Source organism: Schistocerca nitens, chromosome 2, assembly GCF_023898315.1.
Source record: "Schistocerca nitens isolate TAMUIC-IGC-003100 chromosome 2, iqSchNite1.1, whole genome shotgun sequence".
Lineage (NCBI taxonomy): Eukaryota > Metazoa > Arthropoda > Insecta > Orthoptera > Acrididae > Schistocerca > Schistocerca nitens.
In genome coordinates, this window is record NC_064615.1 from 321,798,310 (window position 1) to 321,816,876 (window position 18,567).

At 40.7% G+C, this 18,567-nt stretch overlaps 2 protein-coding genes across 3 annotated transcripts in view; one reads left to right on the top strand and one right to left on the bottom strand.

Annotated features, from left to right (window-relative positions):
- LOC126236108 (sialin) overlaps positions 1 to 8,029 on the top strand; it is a 339,051-nt gene extending 331,022 nt beyond the window's left edge. For both annotated transcript variants that reach the window (XM_049945176.1, XM_049945177.1), the window contains 2 exons: positions 2,911 to 2,996; positions 7,776 to 8,029. In XM_049945176.1, coding sequence (XP_049801133.1) covers positions 2,911 to 2,996; positions 7,776 to 7,895 — 206 coding nt within the window. In that variant the 3' untranslated portion in view covers positions 7,896 to 8,029. The remainder of the gene's footprint in view (positions 1 to 2,910; positions 2,997 to 7,775) is intronic.
- LOC126236109 (5-methylcytosine rRNA methyltransferase NSUN4) overlaps positions 7,939 to 18,567 on the bottom strand; it is a 112,683-nt gene continuing 102,054 nt past the window's right edge. Inside the window, exon 8 of the mRNA XM_049945178.1 lies at positions 7,939 to 8,232. Within this exon, the coding sequence (XP_049801135.1) occupies positions 8,088 to 8,232 (145 nt within the window). The 3' untranslated portion in view covers positions 7,939 to 8,087. The remainder of the gene's footprint in view (positions 8,233 to 18,567) is intronic.

Sequence of the window (18,567 nt, forward strand, 5' to 3'; positions counted from 1 at the left end):
CAATAAATAATTTAAAATGTTCCCGGACTCTCTATACATCCTGTATTTACTGTCAAGATCCAAGTTGGCTACATCTAACAATCACAAAGAAGGATTGTGTACAATGTACACCATAACCTCTCAACATCTGCATCTGTCATCTGAGAACAAGTAATGGACTCCCTGCAACCGTCTGTGACATCCAGCACCTTTGGAGACTGGCAGCAGCCAGATTTGGGAATTACTATCCCATCTGTAGGCTGCGTTTGGAGTGGTGCCCTGACCGAAAACATACAGTACTGATGAATGGTGTCACATTGTGCTCAGCGATGAATCGCGGTTTGGCACTGCCCCAAATGACCATTCTCAGCGAGCATGTTGGTGACGTGGGAAGATGTCCCATTCATACATTTCGGAGAGGTGTAGCAGTGTTATGGTGTTATGCCTGGTGTCATTCTGTGGAGAACAATTGGGTATGACTTCAGGAGTTCGCTGGTAATGATTGAAAGAACTCTGATGGCACAATGGTACACCAGAAACATATTTTCATTGGACATGCATTTGGGAGAACGACAGTTCAAATCCCTGTCCAGCCATCCAAGATTTATGTTTTCCATGACTTCCCTAAATTGCTCCAGGGAAGTGCCAGAATGTTTCCTTTGAAAAGGGATTTCCTTCTCTGCCCACTCATAATCCAAGCTTATCTAATGACTATGCAGTTTAATGGAACATTAAACTCTTTATCTTCCCTTCCTTTTCCTTATGTGCCAGTATCTCGGTGCCATGTTTCAACAGGACAATAGTCATCTATGGATGTTGAATTACTGTCATGATCAGCCAGCTCCCCAGACCTGTTCCAGGAGAACGTATGTGGAACCAGCTCAGACATAGACTCTGTTCCAGTCGCATTATCCAGAATATCAAGGACCAGTGACAGCAGTTGTGGGCCAGCTTGTGCAGGAGAGGATTCAATGACTTTATGACACCCTTCCCTACCAAATCATCCCATGCATCCAGGCCAGAGGGAGTGCTACATCATATTGATAGCAGGACTCAACTATAATATACCACAAATCCCCAGTAGCTGGAAGAAAGCACAGGTCATACCCATCTACAAGAAAGGTAGCAGAAGTCATGCAACTGCTGTAGACTCTTAGGATATATTCTGAGTTCAAACGTAATGAGGTATCTCAAAGATAATGACTCCCCCCATGCCAACCAGCATAGATTCCAGAAACATTGGTCAGGCAAAACTCAACTCACACTATTCTCATGTAACATCCTAAAAGTCATGGACCCAAGGAGTCAGATAGCTGCAGTATTTATTGACTCCCAAAATGCATTTGACTCAGTTCTACACCAACACTTATTATCAAAAGTATGATCATGGGGGGGGGGGGGGGTATTAAGTTAAAATTTGTGGCTGGATTGAGAATTTCGTGGTAAGGAGGCAGCATCTTGTCTCGGATAGAGAGTCATAGACAGCAATAACTTCAGGTGTTCCTGGAAATGGATTGTAACTTTTGCTGTAGATGTTTTATATTGTTACCTTGGCAGGCAATATTAATTGTAACCTCACAATTTTGACAGGTCATGCAGCTATCTATAATTAAGTACTATTTGGAAGAAACTGCACTAATATTCAGGTAGATCTTTATAAGATTTTTTTTAAAGTGATGCAGTGATTCTCAACTTGCTTTAAAATTTCTAAAATGTAAAGAGTACTATATGAGTACACTATCAGTGAGTCACAACTGATGTCATTCAACTGATGCTAATATGTGGGTAATAGTCTGTAGGGATATGATATGGAACAATTACATAGGCTCAGTCATAGATGAATCATGTGACAAACGTCATTTCATTGGCAGCGTATTGGGAAAATGCTGCCAGTTTACTGAGGAGATTGTGTACAAAACACTTTTGAGACCCATCACAGAATTTTGCACAAGTGTGTGGAACATATACTGAATAGGTCTAACAGATGATATAGAAACTATATAAAGGGCAGAATGAAAGGTGGAAGTGCATGCGACTCACAGGAGAGTATCATAGAAATACTGAAAACATGAAGTGGCAGACACTTCAAGATAAAGACACCATCTAGCCTTCTATAGTCTACTCAACAAAGTTCCAAGGACAATTATTATGTGAGGAATCTAATAAATGATATACTACTGCCTCCATGTATCACTCCTGTAGGGATCATGAAGACAGAATTAGATCAATTAATGTGCACAAAGAGGCTCCATACATGAATGAAACAGAAAGAAAAATCAGTTAGATATAGATCACATGAGGTGCTGCATGGATAGGATCATTCTGTTCCATTTGTGCTCTGCAGTCAACCAGCATGGGAATCAATATGAACAAACTTTGTTAAAATTCAACCATTTACAAAGGATCATGTATTTTATCCTACTGTACTCCAGGGCACATGCCAAGTCATTGATTTTCAAATAAAAATTTTCACAGATCATTGCTTCCAAACGTTCCAGTGTGACATCACTAGAAAACTTAACAGGGCGACCAGAATGCCCATTGTTTCTGAATACTCTTTATCCTTTGTTGAATCCCTGTATGCAGTTAAACACAGGTTCCCATGAAATACATTTTTTACCTTATACAGGATGCATTTCATGATGAATGTTCTGTGTAGACAACCTTTTCATCGAGGGAAAAAAAAAATTTAAACTGTACAGTTTTAGTGAGGCACGCTCCTGAAACACACATGTTACCTTGCACTGGCAACATCATACAAACTGTTGATTGCAGAATACTGTGTATCGGCTGTCTTCAGCCTCCATGTGCTGTCACATTCTAGAAAGAAATGGATACAAAATTTAAAATGGTATGCAGTATTTTGGCATTTGCAACTTATTTCTGACATACTTTTAAAAAATGAAATTGATAATGACTTTTTTGTTACAGGCACAATGATGGCTATCACAAATACTATAGCTACAATACCAGGAATTACTGTCCCTGTGCTTGTGGGCTACCTCACTGAAGGACATGTAAGTATGGAAGAATTGGAGTTCACATATAATAAATGAACAGAAATTAATAAGATTCTAACACTAGATCCTGCATCTGAGTTAACGAAAAATGTTCCCTTGCGATGAATAGTTTAAAAATGAGTGCACTATTTGCATTAAAATATGAAAGTACAGTGCTCCAGAAGGAAATTATATTCAGATCAGGATGAACCAGTTTTTAGCTCTAGGTTTGACTTTATAGATATGTGGCTACGCAATCTATGTTATATGAAACCATGTTTAATTATTTTCTATAGCAGAAATGAAAAGTTATACCTTAGTTTTTCGGTAGCACTGGTGCCCACCTGTAGCTGTGTGTGTCTTACTAGTTAAAAATAAACAATTTTCATAGGGTAAAGTTATTGCATGAATCATATTTTATACTTAAGTCTGTGCCTTTATATCTTCTTCCCCAGTGCAATAGAAGATTTTGTGATCCAGGTTTTGTATTTAAATTATTATGTAAAATCACATCATGCATAGTAGGCCATATTCTGCTGATAGATAACACTGTCTAACATCAAATAATATTCATGATAGGTAGTGAGGTGGTGGTGGTGGTGGTGGTGGTGGTGGTGGTGGTGGTGGTCTTCAGTCCAAAGACTGGTTTGATCCAGCTACTCTACCCTGTGCAAGTCTCTTCATCTCTGAGTAATTACTAAAACCTGCATCCTTCTGAATCTGCTTATTGTATTCATCTCTTGATCTCCCTCTGCAATTTTTACCCTCCATGCTTCCCTCCAGTACTAAATTTGTGATCTCTTGATGCCTCAGAATATGTCCTGCCAACCGATCCCTTCTTCTGGTCAAGTTGTGCCACAAATTTAGTATCAGAGGGCAGCATGGAGGGTAAAAATCGTAGAGGGAGACCAAGAGATGAATACACTAAATAGATATAGGTTGCAGTAGGTACTGGGAGATGAAAAAGCTTGCACAGGATAAAGTAGCATGGAGAGCTGCATCAAACCAGTCTCTGGACTGAAGACCACAACAACAACAACAACAACAACAACAAATCCTCATTAGTTATGTGATCCACCAATCTAATCTTCAGCATTCTTCTGTAGCATCACATTTCAAAAGTTTCTGTTCTCTTCTTTTTTGAAATATTTATTGTCCATATTTCACTTCCATACCTGGCTACACTCCATACAAATACTTTCGTAAAGGACTTCCTAACACTTAAATCTATATTCAATGTCAACAAATTTCTTTTCTTCAGAATCGCTTTTCTTGCCATTGACACTCTACATTTTCTATCCTCTCTACCTCACTCATCATCAGTTATTTTGCTTCCCAAATAACAACACTCATCGACTACTGTAAGTGTCTCATTTCCTAATGTAATTCCCTCAACATCACCTGATTTAATTCAACTGCATTCCATTATCCTCATTTTTCTTTAGTTGATGTTCACCTTGTATCCTCGTTTAAAGACACTCTCCATTCCATTCAATTGCTCTTCCATGTCCTTTACTGTCTTTGACAGAATTACAGTGTTGTCAGCAAACATCAAATTTTTTATTTGTTCTCCCTGGACTTAAATTCCTACCATAAAATTTGTGCAGTGCAAAATTTGTTAAGTCATTCAGTTCTGTTATTATGATCTGTGTTGCTATGCATGATATGAATGGGTGTTGCCATAGGATAGTCTAGACAGGGAATTGCCTGTGTATATTGTGGATTGGAATTACACTGGGGCAGCTGTATTGGATAATGGAATGGGAAAATAAATGAGGCTCTCCCATGGAACTGTAGGAGAATTTCTGAACAGGAGGAAAAGATTTGTGCCTTTCAAGCTGAATTAGATTACATGAAATTTGAACTAGATAGGTTGAAGGGCAAAAGAGATCATGGGAACTGGTAAAGTTAACTTTACATGAAGTAGGAGGGGAAGAGCCTCATTCATCTGTAGATCATAGTTTTGTCACCAGAAGTCTTGTGTACCCCACTAAGCGTGGGTCGGTACCAAAAGGGAGTAAAAAGAAAAGAGTCTTCCTGCTAGGTAACAGCCATGGCAAGAGTGTAGACCAGATGGAAAAGGAAAAATCAGGAACAGAGTACCGTGTCACAAGTGTTGTGTAGCCACATGCTAGCCATAGCCAAGTGACAGAGGACATAAGGAATTTGTGTAAGGATTGTAACAATAAAGGATCAGGTTATCGTTGTAGGTGGAGCAGGAAACAACCTGGCTGAAGATGAAAATTACAGCATTAGTGGTAAGCTGGATGAAATAGGAGTAGCAATTATCCACGCAAGTGTGGACCAGCTCTCGGTCAACACTGCTGTGAGCTGTTTGAACACTGAGTTGGGCAGACTGCTGCTGGCTGAAATTAAATCCGATATGAGTGCAGTTTCTTGATGCTACAGTAGGGAGTTGGGGTAATAAGGTAGAAGAGCTTCTTGTCTGTTTTCTCAAAATAGAGAGCTCTGTGCCCAGGGGTGATTCTAGAAGTCGGGGGCTAATGGGGTAGGGGGGGGGGGGGGGGGGGGGGGGAGGGAATGGAATATCGCTTGACAAAAGGAGAGTTGGGGTCCTCCACCGACAATTGGTAAATTTGGCATTGCTTAAAGTAGTTTTTGATAATTGTTTTGGTGTTCAGAGTAAAAAAAATGTGCGTTAATAAATAATAAGACGCCCATTTTAAGTTAAATGATATTTATTGGTTTAGATGGTAAGCTATTTGCCGCTCTTATTCTTTTGTTGAAATGTGTCTGAAATACATTGCAACCTCTATTGCCACATAGTTATAAAAAAATGATTGAATCTGTTGGAGTAATATATTCGCTAATTTCTTAAGTCATTTTATCCAATGTAATATGATACTCCATTGGCGGGGGTGGGGGGGTGGGGGATGGACTGTTTGTAAGCAGTTAATAGCCTGTAGTAATTTAAATGTAGATTTTCTAAAGGATTTTGATAGGAAAAGTGATACAGAATCCTCTTTTGGATCCTGCAATTTTATCTCAGTAATTAACTTTCCAACATAGGTGGATATAGACTGCAGGACCCTAATTGTAATGTTTGTGCCTTAGAGTATAGAGACCCCTCAGTGGAAATCAGTCAGAATAATTAATGTTTTTAAGAATGGTTGACAAGAGATGACCTGGGATGAAATTTATAACGAACCAATTACTGGCATAAAAGTTAATCTATTCCAGGGTAAATTCATACCATTATTTGAAAATAGCTTTCTGCATAAACTAATAAGAAAGCACGTTTAAAAAACACGGATCACTAAGAGGGTTAAAGTAGCATGCAAAGGAAAAGGGAAATATATCTGATGCCAATAATAATTCGAGATCATGAAGTAGCAGTAAATTACAAATATTATTCAAAATTACCAAGAAAAGGTATTAACAAATCAAGGAAAACACACATCGTCAGAAATCAATAATTATTCCACACATACATAAATGATCTTCTGTGTAATATACAACAAGCAGCAGAATTACATTCTTTTTGCAAAGATACAACATATTCAGTTCTCTATATCTAGAGGTGCTACACCAATGGTAGTTGTAAAACGTGGTGGGGAATAAGAACATGGTTAAGACTTTAAAAATTTTAGGTGCCTACAGTGAAGAAAATGTAAACTGAAAAAAGCACTTTTTTGCATTCCTAAAACAACATGGTTCAACCACATTTGCTCATCAAATCATTGAAAATCTAGGGAAGACAAACATCTACAAATTGACATACTCTGCATATTTTCATTTAGTAATATCATGTGAAATAATGTTCTGGAATAACTCCTCTTTAAGAAAGGAAGTCTTCACTGCTCAGAAATGTCCTGTAAGAATATTACGTGGTATCCACCCGAATTCATCTTGTAGATCTATATTTAAGTACTTGGGCATATTGATTACTGCTTCACCGTATATTTATTCCCTCATGAAGTTCGTTGTAAATAATCCACTGGAAGCCTAAAGGAATGATGATGTGCATAATTATACCAGAAGAAAAAATGAGAGTTATTATCCACTATTAAGGTTGTCTTTAGCACAAAAAGGAATGTATAGTGATGCAACCAAAATTTTTGATCATCCGGTGATATAAAATACCTCACAGACAGCAGGGTAAAATTTGAGATCAAATTGATAAAGTTTCTCCTTGAAAACTCTTTTTATTCTGTAGAACAATTTCTATTATTGTTGTGTCTACTTTTGTAATATCTAAAAGATTGTGGGTAGTGTGTGTGTGTGTGTGTGTGTGTGTGTGTGTGTGTGTGTGTGTGCGTGTGTGCGTGTGCGCGCGCGCGCGCATCCATATTTATACAAATTAATTTGTCTTCTGAAAGTAAACTGACTTGCTCCACAACATAATGATTTGTCATGCAAGTACTCCATAGAACATAAAACTAGGGTAACTTTTAATACTATGTATGCCTATGACTACGCAGCTGTTCTGGTATTCCATATTTTGAGAGGTGTCAATCATCTCTTAAGTTGTATGTATGTCTCATTTGAATGAGAACTCTTCTACAAAGTTGCAGGTGGTCATTGTTACTACTAATTCAGTTTTATATCTGCTCTATCACTGCTCTTGCATTTACGTTTTCAGTCAAAACTTACAATCAGTGTTTCCATCCCAATATCAAAGGAAATTCAAATAACATCCTTCCCCCCAAACATAATTGTTTAACTCTTAGTGCCTTGTTACAGTACAGGAATTATTAATTAAAAATCAGCAAGAAATATAATTGTGAAAACAGGTTGACTGCACTGTTATTTATACTTTTTTTTTTCTTTCCACAGCAAACAATTGCTCGGTGGAGGGCAATTTTCTATGGAACATTTGGGGTTAATATCTTCCTCTTTATATTCTACATGATATTTGGAACAGGTGTTGAACAACCATGGAACAAAATTGATTAGCTGCTACTGGCGTTGATGGCTTATTTAATTTAAATAGTGTCAAGCTTTATTCCTATTTTGTGATAATTTTATTTAAAGTTACATTGTATTTAATATTGTTGAAATGTGTACAAGTGATGTGTATGTGCAAATAACACTTTGCAATAATAAACAATATTTGTTAACAAAATATTCACAGCTAATTATTATGCTTCATGCAGTCCTCATGAATTTGCAGAAATACAGTGGCCCAAAGTTGGATGGTAGGAATGGCAGAACTAGATGACCATAACGCAAGCCATTTCTGTGGCTGAAACGGAAAATGCTTCTAGCAGAATCCAGGGCTGATGTCAGATCTCTAGAAAAAAAAAAAAAAAAAAGGAATCAAACACATCAAAATTTGCTTGGTTCAATGTGTTAAATGTCTACAAGTGCAGTGAACAGTGAGGAACAAAACTGCTTTCACAGGAAAAAGAATCCACATCTATAAAGCAATGAAGACATGGCTCTATGCATACATTACACTTCAACACAAAAACATTTTCTGCACTTTCACAAATATTCCTGTCATCAGCTGTTCCCAGAGACAGGCAACCCTACCAACAGTTCCTCTACTGTTTTCACTGGATTTACCTCTTCAGTTTCTACTGGACTTTCATACACTGACTACTTCATGTAACCCAACAGGGAAAGATTCATAGGTGTGCGATCTGGTGATCATATTTGCCAAAGTACAGAATCTACAGTTCATTTTTTAGAATTCTGGGAATTTTTCATTGTTTTAGTTTTCAGTTAAATTTTTGTGATATTGACTGGTAAGAACCAATACTTGTAACAAAGGATATTAATGTATCCCGCTTCTGCAGAATAATATTGCAGCAACAAAACATGAATGAGAGAAAAAAAAATTAAAATAAAACTTAAGTCGCAAAGGAAATATGCCATATACAACAATAAAACACAGTGCTCATACAAGTGTCTGCCAACAGCAAAGTGTGTCAAAGGCTTCAGAAAGACTATGCAATGCTTCCTAACAACAAATTACATCTGATGAGCGTGACGTGACAGCTATTTACATTAGATTCATTTGAGCAGTTTACTGGCGGGCTCTTGTGAATGTGCAGTTGAGTCGAGTATGAGTAGTACCTTCTCCCGCTTCTGGCTACAGATGTGTGGCTGGGGGCCACTATCCAATATTTCCCCAGTTCGGAAATATCGGAGATCTGGGGCTGATCCACAGAGCAGTCCGAGTTGTAGTGGGGAGGTGGGTAGTCTCCACGTGACCTGTGTGTACGTTTAGTGATACTGCTGTTTCCTCTTCATTTATTGCTCTATGGAAAGCTAAAATATGTTATCAGCTTCAGGTTTTATTTCCACCTTTCTGACAGTCAAGCATTAATCGACTTGCAGAACAATGAACTTATTTTTGTCAGTTTCCTAAAGAGCTTTGGCTTTTATTAATCTTTTATGGTGAGGCAGTCAATTTATTTGAAACGAAGTGTTTAATTTCACACTGTTGGCTACTTTCAACTGTTCGCTGCATTTCAAGTGCATGTTTTCCATCTTCTAGCTTGTATGGAATTATGTCATAATAAAGAACCAAACATGAGATAATAACAGCGCTGGTAGTCAAGAAAATTTACATCCGAATCTGGACATACCAATGTGCACTTTAAGCTGAATTATGGATTTTAGTACGGTTCACAAAATTCTGATGCTGTTGAAGTATCCTCTGATGTCTTGTTTCTTTTATGACATAATGCAAGATCTTTTAATGTTTTACACATACGAACATACAGGCTTCCTGCATCAACATAGTTGCGCAAGTGCAGTGATGCCTGTTATCTGGCGCTCTCTGGCAACTGCTGAAACGAACCAATTTCCAACAGGTCATGGGAAAATATTGCAAATGGTGGTTTCAAAAGCATTACTTTCAGAGTAACATTCCTTTTATGCAAGATGAACTATGTGCGAGAATGTACGATGAATTTCTTAAATCACAGAGCGTTTGACTCTCATTTAAACATTAACTCTTTGAGGATGACCATCTAGAAGAATTTCAAACCCAGAAGATCAGACATTTACGTCATTATTAAACATTTTACTGGAAGATCAACATCATATGTGGAAGCTTATCTTCTCTTACAGTTTATTAATCTTCGAGACCAATATTATATGTGAAAGCTTTGTTTTTCTTGTGGCAACACTATTTATATTAATTTAAACCATTAACTTTTCTTATTTGTGTGTTCATGCTACTTAAGAGTGATCTTGCTATTGGCTGACTACCTCACATGTCCTACGCTGTCATCAGCTGGCGAGATCACGTGACATGAGCAATGACTGGCTTACAAAAGCACATTGCAATCTCGATTTCTATGCTTCGGAAAGTAACATGCGGTGTTTGGTGGAATTCGAATTTATACCTTTGTAACACGCTGCACATCAAAGATCTTTCCAAAACTTGTGTCCCCCCCCCCCGAGTTTCGTTTTCTAAAGTGCTGGAAAATTCTACGTCGGTCTATAAAACCATAAACATTCAAAGGATTGATAAGTTTTAGTGCCGAGGAGAAGTATACTATCACTTAACATGGAAAAAGTGTATTTTCAACCGGAAAATTAACTTATTTATCTGTAGGCTTATCCAGATTTCTGGACACTATATAACGCTGCAACACACATTCAATGCTTGTCTGCACATTCCTGTAACAAAAAATGTTCCATCTTCAACAATCAGTCATGAACTATAAACTATGAGAAATTCCACTGTGAACACAACAGAGACAATTGTCATTTTTTTTTTATTTTGAAAAAGTTTGTGCCAACAACCTTGATGTGATAGGCAGTGATTTGTTTTGAGAAACATGAGCACTTCTCAGATATGTATCTCACACACATTGCTGACTCACAACTTCTTTAACCATTGGTTTCTTATTACTGTACAAGATATTAAACTGAGTAACATTGAGCCTGAAAATTTGGCACACACTGTCTAAGGTGACTTTACTTATAACTGGGGAGAGGGGGAGGGAGGGTGGTGAATTTTTTTTTACAGCTTAATGACAATCAAGGGTACAAACCAAGGTACATCTCGATGCTAAAACTAGAAATTCACAATTGTGCAATGGTTAAAAATCACAAAACATCTTGATGGATGATTTTATGGCAAAAAAAGTGGATGAGCTGGTCACCAACCCATCCTGCAATCAATTTCAAAGCTTTCCAAACTGCAGTTTAATACCAAGGTTCTGTGGGTCATTGTTTTCCTGCTACTCTTCATGGAAATATGTCACCAGTTTGGCCTGTGCAGTTTGTTTCAAAAGTAATGGGTAGCAGAAAGTGGGAGGTTTGTCAGTGGCTATAGAGCAGATCTTTAACACTACTTTCAATAGTAACAGATTAACTATTAGTGGTAATGGAACATCTTTGCAGTGGTAAGCAGCCTGTAAAATTCCAAGAAGTCCAATTGTTTGTAAGACAGTTGTGAATAGACACACGTGAAGTGAGAGAGGTGACTGAACTCATTGGGAAGCTTAGGAACATCAAGAGACGGGATGGCTACATCCTCCAGACACACTGGCTCTGTGTTCCCAGTGCGAAAGGCTGCAAGTTGTTCCTGGACAGTGTAATCACAGGATATTGTCATAATCATCTAAACAATCTGCACAGGCTGAACTAATCTTAACTGAAAGCAGGAAAACTTGGCCATCAGAAGCATGTCACCATGTGATCGTAACTATTAGATAACTTTGAAATCCACTAACAAATTTCCAAATATTGCTCCTCTTTGTTCAATGGCAGATCAGTGACAGCAACAGAATATCAGTTACACCTTAGAGCTAGTAAAATTTACAATACAGACAATGATGGTTTTAAGGCCATAGTAGAGATACAATACATTTCAGTACCTGCCTCCACCAAAAACAATATGTGCCCTAATGTTGGTCACTTCAACTTGGCCGAAAAGGCAGTTATCTCAGTATTGGTACATATTTTATATGACAATGGGGCAATTAGCTGGAAGGATTTTATGGGTCAGATATCAGCCACAAAAATCTATATGTTCAATAAAGACATTATACAGGGCATAACTGTCCTAAACCACTTTAAATAACTAGTAATCATAGACACTTAAGATGCAGAGTAAAACTAGTTATAAATCTAGAACGAAAGACTCATCAGGCAGGAAGTCACTAACAAATATTATCAGGATTTATTACAGCTTAGGATGGCACAAAGACTGGTGGAACAAACAGGCAGTTCCTGTGTTTAATGACAGTGGAATTCATGAAGTGAATGGCTAAACAGAAATGAAATGCAGAGCACAGTGAAAGTTGTATACACAAACAGTCAGGGAGTAACCTGAATTTAAAACATAATACAGGCTAAGCCAATTACTCTACTATCAATGGCATGCATTGAAGGCTTCAGAGAATAGCGAGAACTGCAGAGCGGTTGCAGGGCTGCGTTATTTACTAGCACTCTGCGTTATTTACTAGCACTCCCACATCACTTTATGGGCCCACATGGCATGCCTGCGGCTGTGGCGGCACCATCTACAAGACACAGCTGTGGTACAAAGCCAGAGTATCTCTGACCTGTATTCCATAATGATACTCAGGCTAGGTAGAGAATCCGAAACACCGCCAGATACTAAAGCTCTTCCTCCTATAATCGGTACATAGCGCCAGATATGGCTCACCCCACATCGACTTCATCGAGGAAGGGGAGAGAAAGGTGCTGGAATCCCCATCAAAAGCTCCTACAGTAATTCCTCATTGTGATGGTCCAAATTAAAGGCCGGTGCTGTCTGTGGGACTCCTGGCTGATCGGGTTGGACTGGAGTGCTGCTTGGTCCTACCTGCAGGGGACTGGATATCATATGTCATTCCCGGTTGCGAAGGAAACAGTGGTTTGGCCTTCGTGGACACCTCAGTCCAAGAATGCTCAGCATCCATTAACTACTTGGAGAGAGGGTTTTTCGTGTTGGTGGGAGCTGAAAGACAGCTGAGTGGGTGGAAATGGTTCCATCTCTATTGGCTCCCATTGCTGGTCACTGCCGACTGCCTGTCTCACACAAGGGCGGAAGTTGTAGCAGTAGCAGACAGGCTCACAGGCAGGATTTTCCTGGATGTGGTTGCATAAGTCATGCCTTGTTGGCTGCTGGGGGACGTCTCATTGTGGCCGGAGCTGATTTCGATTACCGACTAGGTATTTATGGCCAGCTGCAAGATCAAATATTTGCTGCCCTTTACTGCCAATGACAACAACTTGGCCACACCTGGAGTTTCAACCACAAGTCTGAGCCCACGCAGTTATATGGCTGTCTGCACGGACAGTCGATCACCGAGTTGGGCACAGCAGGTCGAAGAGCAGGGAACGGGATCTGCACCCATGTAAAATTTCAGCTGGACTATAGCCATCCATAGGGGTGGACTGGTAGGTGATGGGAAAGCTTTCGTGGAGTCAACTTGCACGTCCTGATCAACTGTTCAGCTTCCAAGTTGGATGCTGGATTGAAAGGGGTGGTGATTAAGTGCTTGATACCACTAGGTTTACAAAAGTCCTGAAACGAGATGCTGTGAATGAAGAGTGATTGTCAAAAACTAGAATGGAAGGTGCCACTTCTACTGGAAATATAATGGAGAGGACATGAATGGTAGCTACTGTGGTGCTGATGGCCACCTGTGCCACATTCAGAAAGGTGGAGTGGCCATCAAAAACTATGAACTGTATTGCTCCTCAGTATGGTCCTTCAAAATTAACATGTACTCTTTGCCAGGCATGGTCAGTGTGGGGCGTATGGCTGAAACACTGTGATGAAGCTGACTGATTGTGGACACAGGTCTAGCTGTTTTGGAGTGTGTGTCTGTTCTTTGGTGGGATCAAAAGCAGGCCAGTTTAAGTGACACCTTCATTCTGCAGATTCCCCAATTTGCAGTGAGGAGAAGCTTCAGTATGTGGGAGTTGAAAGAAGGCGAAATTCCCACCTGGCATTCACAGTTGTCCATGGTGAACAATATGAAAGCTTCAGTTATGTTAAACCGGTTTCATAAAGAGAAATAAGTGCACCATGCTGGGTCTGTGCCCTTAAGCGGGTACTGTACCCAGCTGTGCTGTGCTGCAGACAACACACGGCAGAGCAGTGATCATTGTCCGTGTCTGTTGCTACTTCACACACTATAGTTGGGCATTTGGTGAGGTGGTGTCATTGACTGGCGTCTAAAACAAAACACAGTGCGTCATTCCTGCCAAACTCCACATCTGGGACATATGGCAAGTGGGAAAGTGTGTCACATTTGAGTGCGTATGGTGGGCCAATAATAGATCTCTTAGGAATAATGCCCACTGATACAGCCACTGCACATTTTACCAAGAAGTTCTGAGTGGAGACCATGTAGTGAAATGGAGGGCTTGTGATTGGTGATCAGGTGAAACATAGTACCATATAGACATATGTGAAACTTTTTGATACTCATTCTCCATTTGCAAATAATTTTGCTGTGCTGCATTTAATGTTTTAGATGCAAACATAACATGCTGTTGGGTGAGGACCACAGAGTGCTAACTCACTGCTATGTCACGCTCTGCCATATGGCATTATTTAGATGCAGTATCAAGAGGTACAGGGTCAGCACACTGCTGTCCCAGCCACTGTCAGCTTTCCAGATCTTGGAGCCACTACCACTCATTCACATACCTCCTTAACTGAGATCATGAGATTGTGTGGACACTGTTAACAGTCCTTTCACAAAGAAAGAATCTGTGACAGTACGGGGAATTGAACCCAGCTCATCTGCACGAAAGACAGGTGTGCTGGCCACTTAATTAGGAGACAGACAAAAGAAATTTTATAATGGAAAAATGGGTATGGCTTACCACTTTCCTGTAACATTCATGACTATTTGAGACAGCTTTCAACTTGGCTGAATTACTGACTCAGCCTGTTAACTGTTGCTGCTATGGTCTTCAGTCTAAAGACTGGTTTGATGTAAGTCTCTAGGTAAGTATACTGAAGAATATAAATGCTAATACTAAAGCTTTCATTAGACTTCATCAGGATATGTCAGTTATAATAAGATAAACATAATGTGTAATGAATACACTGCAAGGAGAATTGTGCAAGTGAACAGTGAAGTAATAAAATAAGTTAAGGATTTTTTATGTACAAGGCAGCTGAAGAAAATGAGTGAATGGACAGAGAAAAGAAAAACTTGGACACATAACACGACTAAGAATGTTAGTACAACTTTTTTTGACTGCGGCATGTATGGGTTGAGTTGGGTTGGGTTGTTTGGGGAAGGAGACCAGACAGTGAGGTCATCGGTCTCATTGGATTAGGGAAGGACGGGGAAGGAAGCCGGCCTTGCCCTTTCAAAGGAACCACCCCGGCATTTGCCTGGAACGATTTAGGGAAATCACGGAAAACCTAAATCAGGATGGCCGGATGCGGGATTGAACCATCGTCCTCCCGAATGCGAGTCCAGTGCGGCATGTATGCCACTGAACATAGTAAGATAAGGCAAATGTTTGCAACCAGTAATAACATGATAACTGAGCAGGAGCATAGCACAGCAGAGTTTAAATAGGCACTCGCCCGTGGTGGGCTCTATTGGAAGTTCACATTATGGCTCCTTCATGGTGCACTTTTGTGGATGACAAAACACTGCCACTGTGCACAGCTTAAGTATGTGCGCATTACTTCATTCCTATTCCCTTAGGGAATAGCTCGGATTCACAAGATGTCCACGGCATCTTCCTCCGTGAGGTTCTGACTGAGATGACGTGCTGATATTGAGATGTATGGTCAGAAGTATTTGGGATATGGGCAGCATCACAGTCCGCCTTCCCATATCAATCCATACGGTAGGATGAGTGACGTCGGTATGAGCTACATGTCCACATCAGGTCCGGGGCCTGGTCGTGGTGGTAGTGGTGCCTCCACCTGGCGGCAAAGGCGGAGGAGATGGCTATGGTGTGGACAGCGGCTGCATCGGTGCCGGTACGGTATTGGACAGGCTGCACCAGACTCATCCACTGGTGAATGGGGACCCCTCATATGCTGTGGCAGTGACCCAGCCGCATCACGTGATACCAATGAGTGACACATACTGACGTGGCAATGTCGGTGTCTCGGCCGGGGTTGTCCGATCATCCATACGCAGGCACAACTGGTCGTAATGATATGCACAGACGCCCTCCTCTGTATGGATGTCACAGAAATGGCAGCCACGGTGTCAGAATACGAAGGTGGGAATCCATTTTTCACGACTACCAAACCCGCAGGCCCAGACAGTCACCCCGGGCCGGAAACAGATGACAGCTGCACGAGTTGGCGACCCTGCCTAGGCCCCAGGAGATGCAGAAGTATCCAGGGTTGACACCCATGGAGCAGTTCGGTACGAGTGTTGTCGCTGAGTGGTGTGAACCGACAGGAAGAAGGAAATGTCGGACAGGGACCAAGTCACGTACTTTTTTATTTGCGTTTTAAATATTCCAACTAATCTTTCGACCTCACCATTGGACTATAGGTGGAAGGGAAGGGCAAAAATGTGGCGAATCCTGCGAGCATTGCAGGAGGAGATAAACTCCTGTGACACAAACTGAGGGCTGTTGACAGAGACCAATGTTGCTGGAAGTCCTACGATGGAAAAAAAGTTTCGACAGGGCTGCCACGGTGGCAGAGGCCAAAGTTGATGGGCAATTAACAACATACGGGTACAAAGAGAATGTATTGACTACTATTAGCCAGTGTGCATTAAGAAATGGCTGGGCAAAATCAATGTGTAGATGGTCCCAGGCTTCCAAAGGTTGCGACCACAGAGACAGAGCGAGTTCCCGCGGGGCAGCTTGCTGGAGTGTGCATGGAGAACGTGCTGTAACCAAATGAGTGATGTTGACATCTAAACCAGGCAAAAAAACATGATGGTGGGCTGATGCCTTGATGCGTGACACTCCCCAGTGATCAGCATGCAGAAATTGCAGGATCTCCAAACAGAGAGCCGAGGGAACCACTACATGAGGAGTTGAATAGTTCGTACCAAAGAGTAGAACACCATCAACGACAGAGAAATGATGCCGAAACACATAGCATTTACAGAGGGGGTCGGTTGCCCACAATGGAGACACCTCAGGCCAGCCACTTTGTATGCAATGTACCAGTTTCCCTAAAATCAAATCGGTAGCATTTGTCTGCATGACCTGAGCGCTAGTGATTGGAAAACCATTAACAGTTTGTTGACCACATTCATTGGAAACAGAGAACTCCTCCCAATCAAAAACTGGGTCCAGACTGGCCAGAAAATGGGAGTGTGTGTTAGCATTCTCATTTTTAACCATGAGGCAGAGTGCAATTCGTAGCTGTACTGAGAGAGGAACAGTGCCCAGCACTGAAGGTGGTGCATTCCTTTGTCTTAACTAGCAAAACTAACAGCTTGTTATCCATGATGAGATTGAATTTTACACCATACAGGAAAATATGAAACTTCTTTAAAGCATAAACAATGGCGAGGGCTTTTTTCTCTATTTGTGAATATCTAGTCTGAGCTGAATTAAGCATCTTCAATGTGTATGCTGTAGGCCACTCAGAGCCATCAGAATATTTATGAGCTAATACTGCCCCCAGTCCATGTTGGGACGCATTTGTTGCTAACACTACATGTTGATTGGTACGGACTGTACCATAGACTTCAGTTTGGAAAACGCCATTCCGTACACCTGCAACCAATGGAAAGATGTTACCTAATGCAACAAAGCATTGACCCCAGCAAAAACTGATGATAATAAGCAATCTTACCTACAAAAAGCATAAGTTCCTTGACTGGCATAGGACGCAAAGGAGCCACAATGGCAGAGACATTCTGATGAAGGGGTTTCATACCAGCACTAAGAGACGTCAAACCCAAAATAAACACTAGAAGGCTGGAGGAAGCAGCACTTTTCCAAATTGTCTTTTAAGCTGGTGGCATGATGCCAAAAAGAGTGTACATATGTTGTTGAGAAGTTCAGCAACAGAGGAGCTGGAGACCACAATGTCATGAAAATAGCTGGCATGCCCAGGTACAGACCTCTCGAGTTATTCGAAAATCCATTGAAATATACAAGCCAAAATGCATGTTAACAACCAAGAGCCATTGAGGGTCAGCATCAATGGGAAGCTGCAAATATGCATTGGAGAGGTTGATCTTGGAAAAATACTGACCACCAGCGAGCTTAGCAAAAAGTTTTTCAGGGTGCGGCAAGAGATACATTTCAATGATAGACTGAGCATTGACAGAAACTTTGAAATCACTGCAAAGGCATAATTGTCCCGAGGCTTCTTGACAGTGACTTGGGGGGTAGCCCATTCACTGTGTGCAATCAGTTGGACGACCGCTGAGGCAGTGATGCGGTCGAGCTTCGTCTTCACTTGGTCACGGAGCGAGCCCAAAAGAAACAGTGTCTGGCCAATGGTTTCATGGTGATGTGGACTTCGAAATTATGGGCACAACCCAAGCCTGCAGAAAACAGGGTGGTAAAGTCAGAGCATGAAGAGTCAAGTTGTGTATAATGCACTTGATCGGAGATGAGATTAACTTCATCGGGAATAGTAATCCCAAAAAGGTTAAAGGCATCCAAACCAAACAAATTTTCTGTGTGTGCATTGTTCACCACCAGAGAAGTCAGCGGACAAACCACAAATGTATATGTGACT